Below are 9,363 nucleotides of genomic sequence, written 5' to 3'. Positions count from 1 at the left end.
TGGACTTCACGATTACATGTACATCATTTTCTTCAGGGCCTGTATGCCAGACTAGTGTTTAGAATGAATCAGTTGGACATGACACGGCTAGCGTGTGTAAGTGAGTGGGTAAATGAGTGGGACTTTACGCCGTACTATCACTGCAGGAAACACTAGAAATGGACTTCACGATTACATGTACATCATTTTCTTCAGGGCCTGTATGCCAGACTAGTGTTTAGAATGAATCAGTTGGACATGACACGGCTAGCATGTGTAAGTGAGTGGGTAAATGAGTAGGACTTTACGCCGTACTATCACTGCAGGAAACACTAGAAATGGACTTCACGATTACATGTACATCATTTTCTTCAGGGCCTGTATGCCAGACTAGTGTTTAGAATGAATCAGTTGGGCATGACACGGCTAGCATGTGTAAGTGAGTGGGTAAATGAGTAGGACTTTACGCCGTACTATCACTGCAGGAAACACTAGAAATGGACTTCACGATTACATGTACATCATTTTCTTCAGGGCCTGTATGCCAGACTAGTGTTTAGAATGAATCAGTTGGACATGACACGGCTAGCGTGTGTAAGTGAGTGGGTAAATGAGTGGGACTTTACGCCGTACTATCACTGCAGGAAACACTAGAAATGGACTTCACGATTACATGTACATCATTTTCTTCAGGGCCTGTATGCCAGACTAGTGTTTAGAATGAATCAGTTGGACATGACACGGCTAGCATGTGTAAGTGAGTGGGTAAATGAGTAGGACTTTACGCCGTACTATCACTGCAGGAAACACTAGAAATGGACTTCACGATTACATGTACATCATTTTCTTCAGGGCCTGTATGCCAGACTAGTGTTTAGAATGAATCAGTTGGGCATGACACGGCTAGCATGTGTAAGTGAGTGGGTAAATGAGTAGGACTTTACGCCGTACTATCACTGCAGGAAACACTAGAAATGGACTTCACGCATTCTACCAATATGGGGAGTCAAACCCGTGTCTCCGGCGTGACGAGCCGATGCTTTAACCACTATGCTAACTACTTGTGTTAATTACAAATATTGTAGAAATTAACCTTACAGAGGTTGCATCATACAGTTTGCAGAAGAGTGTCCACATGCATGATGTTGCTGGGTTATTGCTGCAAGCGGCGTACAACAACATTAACATACCCATCAACGCATCCCTCCGCTCAGTCACCTAGCGGTCAGATATATCATTGTCCAACAAGCTAATTTACTACTTTGTATCATGACATGCACAGACTCAATCAAAATGTCTTTCAATACCTACTCGACAATCACATCAGTATGGGATACTGCAGCGGACATTCTCTCGATCTCGCGATCTCGACCTTTGGAAACAAGCTCAAATGCCTAAAGTGAAAGATGGCGTGAACGCGAGATTTGGCCAGATCTCGCGAGAATTCGAGATCGCAAAAATGTCGCTTACAGTATTCCATACACGAACGAGTACTATGTAACATTAATATTGTTTGTATTGCGGGAGCACATAGAAACAGCCCCGGGTAGGATATAACTGCTTCCTGACTTGTAGAAGTTAAGATGGCGTCAAAAGCTTATTTCACTGTTATTAATTGTTTTGCTTTATTTCTTATCCGACTGATGGCTGACGCAGCTTACTTTCGTCTGTAAATGTCGTAAGAAGCGACTAAACGGGATCGGGTGGTCAGGCTCGCTGACGTGGTTGACACATATCATCGGCTCCCAATTACTCAGATCGATGCTTGTGCTCCAGACTCGATTATTTACAGACCGCCGCCATATAGCTGGAATATTGCTGAGTACGACGTAAAACTAAACTCATTCACTCAATATGAATATCAAAATATACATAAAATCTGATTCATTAATTTTCTTCTGTTTCGAAATTCGCTTTATATGGGATATGGTATATTTCTTTCAAACTACACTTTAGCTGTCAACTTTATATTAAGTTGGTGACGGGGATTGTCAATTATTTTCATAAAATTACCAGCTTACCGAATTTTCCTTGAGTTATAGATTATGCTAGTATCTGATCGATATCATCATTAATCAACCAGGTTCAACAATCATTCCTTGATCTATACGGCATTCATGCCTTCCTTCCTTTATCGATTATTTCTAAATGTCCGTGCTTTGCAGCTGCGCATATTCATATGACGTCTTGCCTGAGCATTTTGATGGTTCCGAAGAAAAACCACCATGAAGCTACCTGCAAGTTATGTATGGATATTTATCGTGAGTTGGCACTTGACACTGCTCCGATACCGCTTTAAAGATTAAAGAGGGAGTGAGTTTAGTTTTACGCCGCACTCAGCAATAATCACAGCCATATGGCGGCTGTCTGTAATTAGTCGAGTGTGAACCAGACAATCCAGTGATCAACAGCAGTATTGATTTACGCTATTGGCATATTGATGACATGTGTCAACCAAATGAGCGAACCTGACCACCCGGTCCCGTTAGTCGCCTCTTTACGACAAACCTAGATTACTGAAGATCAGTTCTAAGCCGGATCTTCACGGGTAGAGATTAAACGAACTTCACAGGAGCAAGAAAATATTTCGAATGTAACAAAAGTATTTGTCTACTAAGTCTTCTCCGTCAAATTCTAAAAGAATATCTTACTCGGGCGAATTTGCTGTCCAGTCTATTCAAGACTTTCGCACATTTTTTCGGATAAAAGTTGTATTGAGTATACCTATATTAAAGTTAATGTTTACCGTAACTATTAATGATAGCCATTTTAAGTCAAACATGTATCAGAGTAAATGTTTAATGTCAAATTTACACACTTGATCAGCTGATTTTTCATTTGACGAAATTTTCGTAACGCGATCGAAAAACGAAATTAAATGTATAATTTATGTAAGCGTATATGTCATTTTGAATTTCATTCGTTTTTCAAGCAACGGTTTTCTTGGCACGTCAACACTGAAGAATTACTTTTAAACTAGGTCAGAGTGAGAAACTATAGCTGACCCATCAGCATATGAAACCCACGATATGTTAAATATCAATTTACATTTTGTAGACTATGACAACAGGTGTGAACATTAAAAGTCATCAGTTTATGATTAGTAATAAAAACAAAGTCCAAGCCATCAAAGACTGGGGGCGGTGGAGGGAGGGTTAGAAACCTCTTACGCAGAAAACATCGTCGGGGTAATGATAATATTGATCACGAGAAGCCTTTGCCCACGCAACAAAGCATGTTCAAAGCGCTAAAACCCTGATTACTATTATAACCCCGAATGACCCAAGCTGCCTGTTAGACGCTAGCAGGTTATAGTCACATGACTTTATCCAACCGGGTACCCACTTTCTGCTTGGTGAACAGAGGCAATTTTGAACAAACTCTCTTGCCTAACGTGGGACCACATATGCATCACAAGTGCTCTTAAGTCTCCCTTGATCCACCAATGATGTCTCTCGATCACTTACAGGATATTTACATAGGATCAGATGATGATGATGATGATGATGATGATGATGATGATGATGATGATGATGATGGGATTGCCAACTGAAATAGTGAGGTGTGTACTGCTAATTTGAAAAACTTTTGAGGTTAAATATATATAAAAGTATGTGTTATTTCATTTCAATACTTCTTCAAATAATAGTAGCAATTCTAAAAGTTTATATTTGTTTACAAAATACCAGCAGTGAATTTATTTATCCGTGTAAATAAAAATCATCACAACTATTTTCGCGTGTCGTGCCGCCACTTAACGTCGCCGATCAATGCATGCATATTTCCAGCCCACTGGTCGCGACTCCATTGCTGTCATTATCATGAAATCAGTATGGGCATTTATCAATCAGATTGATCGGTATCGATAGTACAGAGCCCGCCGCTGCAGCCGTCCCTCACAACGGAGAATAATTAAACCAAGCTCACATTAGACACGTAAAAAGACCGACAGCCAGGAACTGCCTTATGAGCATGGGTATATGGGTTGCGTTTCTTCGACGAAGAATATTTGGTTATAAATCGATACCGTGTTCAATCCCTGCATCAAAAATGCCTTGTTATACTTAATGTCTTTCTGAAAATATTTAGACTCTTAAAAGGTTTGTTCGGATTATGAGTCTTAGCCAAGAGACTGTTAATGGTTAATCATTATGGTATATGAAATGTTTCCAGCCGATGAACAGTATTCCAGAACGCATCCGCAGAGTCATTAGCATCTCGTTAAGCGGTTTCACGTTTAATCCATGACCCATATTGGTTATTGAATACAGTCAGTGGCCGAAACGCAACACCAGCGGCTCAAATTGCCTTTATTTATATGTGTGTGGCAACCGGTCTCCATGTTAAACAAGAGTCGCAGAAATTACAGACCATCTCCTGGGATTCCAGTCTCCAATTTGTTCGGAGACGCTGAGCAACAGGATATCGGTGATCAGTTATTCCTTCCATGTGGACATTGGTGGTCAGCAGCAATGACTGATTTATGATCTCGTGATCAAACGGTTGTATTTCTATGGAGAAGGCCAAACAACTACAGGTATCCCAGCACAAACGTTCAGTGACATATACACGGTACAGAACCGCTGCTGAGAAGCCACTGATTGACTCTGTTCGTTTCAGCAAAGCTTACTTTGACTTTGTGGTTCGTCAGAAACACAGCTGATGTCAAAATGTGCCTCAGAGTAAATCAGATATTGAAGAATATAGCAGAACCTGAAATGGAGCATGTATATTCTGAAGTCTTTAAATGTGACGTTCCGTAGGTGTGTAGAGCCGGTTCAAATGTTCATTTAGCCGATGAACAGTCACAACCAGCATTAAAGAAAATGACATCTCAAACTGCTGACGTGTATCAAAAGCTACGTGTTGCCACACCCTTGTCTTCTAGGACGGGTCAGCCAGTCAGTATCATCTTCAATGGCATCAACGCGAACTCCTGGCTCAGTCCAATAGGAATTACCAGTCAAAAGTGTGATGACAAGGATCAGCGCAACGTACCACAGAGACCGTTCAGCACAGGCAGTATAGCCATCGTTAGACACCATCCCAAACCACCAGGTTTACAAAGGGATGAGATCATTACAGGCCAGAGTCTCTCTGTGAAAACTGAGGATGAAAACGGAGACGTGGTTGAGAAGCGTCCGTTCAAACGACCAGTTCCCTTTGAAGGAGATTACCATGACAGCAGTTCAAGCATCAACCAAAGATCCAGTGGACGGGGATATAAAGGAGGAGGATTTTGTGATGGGTCTATTAAAAGACATAGATACTGCATCAACAAGCGACAAACAAACAAAGCTTGCAGGGAAGACCAAATCAGCCTGGAACTCAACGTAAAGTCCTTAGAAATGTGTAAGGACAAAACAAATGCTGCAAGTGACTCACAAGAATCAACAGAACAACCTGTAGAAAAGATGCAGAATCAGCTACTGAATGTTCAGGCTTATTCAAACCTGAGCAAGTCCTGTGTGAGAAGAGCCAAGTCAGCGCCCTCTGGTGCAAGAGTGTCAGGAGAAAACAAACCACCTCCTCTGTACTGGAGAGCAAAATCGGCCTATCACCGAAAACTGATGACACCGAACCCAGAGCCTGAATTAGAACCAGGTGAAAGTATCCAGATTCTGAGGGGATCCATGCTTCGTCCTTTGCTTTACAGTGCAACAAGTGACCTTCACCACAGTGCCGGTTGTCCTTACCAGTGCAAAGGATGCTTCAAAGCTTGTCTCGTATCTAAGGATTACATGGAAAAGTTTCAGAAGGAAAAGGGTTTTCCTGTGAGGACACGGAAAACTGTCAGGAACAGGCCCATGATGAAGAAGGATCCACGGTATATTCTTCATCAGGCCTTGGCGAGAAATCAGCCTATATACAAGCTGGTTCATAGTTATTGTGATGTGCAGACGGTGAGGGAAGCCTGGAATGATGGCGGGATTAACGGAGGTAAAGATCAACACAGCTTCACGGGATTCGATAGTGCGGTGGACACAAATCAAGACCTCAACACTGAATATTCAACCGAACTGAACAGTGTTCAACTAGAACCTGTGGATGATACCAAAAAGGTGGTTTCATCACTTCCAGCAAAGTCTGTTTCAACAACGCCCTCCTTCCTGGAAAAAGCTAAACCCCCAGTTGTCAATACGCTATATTTGAACAAAAGAGTAAAGTCAGCTGAACCCAGCCCAAGCCCAAACAAAGTGAAGTTACAGACAAGGCCAACAAGCTGTTCGGGGATCAACAGTAAATCTTTGGAAAGAAGTAGGATCACAACACAACCATCACATTGTGAAGAAAAGGGATTGCTTCTTGTAGAGAAGATGGTAGATGCACAGGCCCAGGAAGACTCTGCTTCATCCTGCGTGCAGTGGGCGCTGAAGAGAGAGGATGCTGTGAAGGTTCAAAGACCTTCTTCAGCAGAACAGGACACAGAAGCTGATTATTCTGGTGACGTTGACTGGAAGCCTGATGGAGACTCTACCACAGTTGAACAATGTTCTGATGACAAATGCAGTACTTTAGGGAAGTGTTCAAGTATAGATAACAGCAACCCCTCCGATTCATCGGTTTCTGTTACTGACGATGGTGGAGAGAGTGATGTGACAATTACTGGCAAATGTACAAAGACAAAAGTATCAAAGATGGCTACATCTGACAGTGAAGATGAAGATAGAACTGACGACAGTACGGCATTTGATGATACTGAGGGCAGGGACGTGAATAAAACCAGTGCCAAAGAATGCAGAAACAGGAAGATTGGGACGTCTGCATCATCTGATGGATCAAGCAGTGATACCTTGACAGTCAGTGACAATGGGCTGTCAGGTGATCATGACAAAGAAAAACACAGTGCAAAAGATTTGAGCAAAAAGAATTTAAGCGTAAATAAACTACAGTCAAAACAAAAGGTACTTCGACGTGTTAAAAAGAGATCTGAGATCAGAATTACTGGAAGTCCACAGGTTTCACATTCACAGTGCAGTGGAAGTGATGGGCAGAACACCAAACGGAATAGTAATTCAAATGAAAGTACCATGTCCAGGTGTACTTCGAAGAACGATTCGGTGAAAACCAGTGAAAGTGATGAACTACAAAGCAGAGTGCATTCGGAAACTGAGAGTGAGCTTCAGTTTGACACAAATAATAGTGATGTGTTTGATAAGAGCAGCAGCTGCAGCAGCACTGATGAGGATGAGTCAGAGGAGGAGAATCTGGAGGAGGACGATGATGAAAAGGAGGAGGAGTGCGAGGAGGAAAAGAGTGATGAATCTTCAGAGACTGTGACAAGTCAACACAGAAGAATTAAACCCCAGAAAATGAAACAGTGTAAAAGGAAAACTTCTGACGTTGTTAAGGACAGTGAGGAAGAGGTTTGTGAAGAATCGGGAGGAGAGAATAGAGTTTGTGTGGACAGTGATGATTTAGACAATCGCAGAAGAAGTAAATGTGAGAGAACAAGACATAAACATAAAGAAAGAATATGTTCTGTAAACAGAGTTGAACCTGATAACAAAGATGATGATGATAATGATGATGATGATGACTATGACGATAAAAATGAGGAGGGAAAACTACGTGAAATGAAAGTTTCCAAAAGAAAACGACTCAACACAAAGAAACCAAGAAACCATTCAAGGACACTAAAAGATGATGATGATGATGATGATGATGATGATGATGATGATGATGACGAGGACGACGACGATGACGGCAATGACGACGACGATAATGAAGATGAAGAAGAAGATGATGATGATGATGATGATGATGATGATGATGATGATGATGATGATGATGATGATAGGGAGGACGATGGGGCTAGTCGTCCAGGGGAAACGAACTACACAAAGACGAAGAAATACACACATCGAAGCAAACAGATGAATAGAAAAGTCGATGAAACACCTCTTATGGAGAATGGAAGCAATGAGTCAGTGTCAGATAGGAAAACCAACTCAAGTGAAGACGAATGTGATGGCAATAAGGAAGAAGAAGAAGATGACGAAAAAGATGATGATGAAGAAGAAGAAGAAGAAGAAGAAGAAGAAGAAGATGATGATGATGATGATGATGATGATGATGGTGGTGGTGGTGGTGGTGGTGGTGGTGGTGGTGGTGATAAAAGCGATGAGAATATTCATGAGGAAGATGATGGGAAGAAATACAGCAAGCAAAGCAAATCAGTCAAAACAAAATCAAGAAGACAAAAAAGAGGTGCGGGTTTAAAGGAAAGAAAAGCTAACAAGTTGAAGAAATCTCTTCCCAATAAAGGGAATGCACAGAGGAATTCTAAAACCCAGAAAATGAACAAGATTATCTGTAACGAAATACAGCCAAATGATCGTGATGATGAAGAAAACGAACAAGACCATATTGACGGGAAATCCAACATCAGTGAGGGTAAAATGAACAACAGTCTTAAAAAGAAATTGAAACACAGTACCAAATCAAAGGCAACAATCAGGAGGAAGGATGGCAAGAAGAAGAAACTTAAAACAGATTCTGATAGCGATACGGGTAAGGAATCAACAGAAGATGAGGACAGTGAAAATGATGAGGATTCAGAAGGTAAAAGCTCAAATGAAGGAGGTGACAGTTCTGACGACAGTCATTCGGAGGATGACAGGAGGTCATCAAAACATCAAAAGAAAAGTAGGTCGAGAAACAATGACGAATCTGACCATGACGATTCAGGACAAGATGATGATGTGGGTGATTCAGGAGATGACACAGGGACTCAGGATAAATGTTCTGCATCTAAATATGACAAACGATCTGTGACAAATGATGATGAACACAGCGAAGAAAGTGATTCGGAAGAAGAAGAGTCAGATGAAGAGGACGAATCTGAAGAAGAGAGCGAGGAAGACTCAGATCATGACTGATGTAGAAATGAGTGCTAGTAGAGAAGCCTGGTGTACCATCAGGTTCCGTTGATATTCTTGTGTTTCATACTTCCCAGGAAGCAGAGAATGGTGTTTTAATGTTACCATGCCACGAGCTGCTATGTAGTGCTGGGTCAGTGCCCAAATATGTTTTCTTCACAAATCACTTCAAGAAGCGATGCATGGGTTAAAATCAAAGGAATGTTCGAGGTATAAATTTCATATAATATCCTTCTAACCAGTGTCGTGTTGACCGGATGCCCGCCTATCATCTTCCCACAGGCGAACTCAGACGGCCTCACAATATTTGGACATTGTGCAGTTATCAACAAGCACTGAAATTACTCCCTGCAAACGAGAAACCACTTATAATTTTGCGCTCTCAACAATATTGAGGGGCAACGGTGAGTTCGGTACAGCCTCCTTATTGTCACTCATAATCAGAGTAATACACGACAAATCTTATGGATAACAACCTCTTTATTTGTTGTAAATAAGATTT

General features: G+C 41.5%; 1 protein-coding gene across 1 annotated transcript; it reads left to right on the top strand.

Annotated features, from left to right (window-relative positions):
- Window positions 1-4,805: 4,805 nt before the first annotated feature.
- Window positions 4,806-8,861, top strand: LOC137286472 (uncharacterized protein DDB_G0287625-like). Its single transcript, XM_067818362.1, has 2 exons — window positions 4,806-7,620; window positions 7,762-8,861. The coding sequence occupies exons 1-2, from the start codon at window positions 4,806-4,808 to the stop codon at window positions 8,859-8,861; spliced, it is 3,915 nt and encodes a 1,304-aa protein (XP_067674463.1).
- Window positions 8,862-9,363: the final 502 nt, after the last annotated feature.

The sequence above is a fragment of the Haliotis asinina genome, chromosome 6 (assembly GCF_037392515.1).
Source record: "Haliotis asinina isolate JCU_RB_2024 chromosome 6, JCU_Hal_asi_v2, whole genome shotgun sequence".
Taxonomy (NCBI): domain Eukaryota; kingdom Metazoa; phylum Mollusca; class Gastropoda; order Lepetellida; family Haliotidae; genus Haliotis; species Haliotis asinina.
This window is presented reverse-complemented; position numbering and strand designations above follow the sequence as displayed.

Bases quoted from the DNA above. Each gene is read 5' to 3' on its own strand.
- LOC137286472 (XM_067818362.1), top strand. From the start codon at position 4,806: ATGACATCTCAAACTGCTGACGTGTATCAAAAGCTACGTGTTGCCACA. The intron at 7,621-7,761 runs AAGATGATGATG...ATGATGATGATG, and splicing joins AAACCATTCAAGGACACTAA to ATGATGATGATGATGATAGG.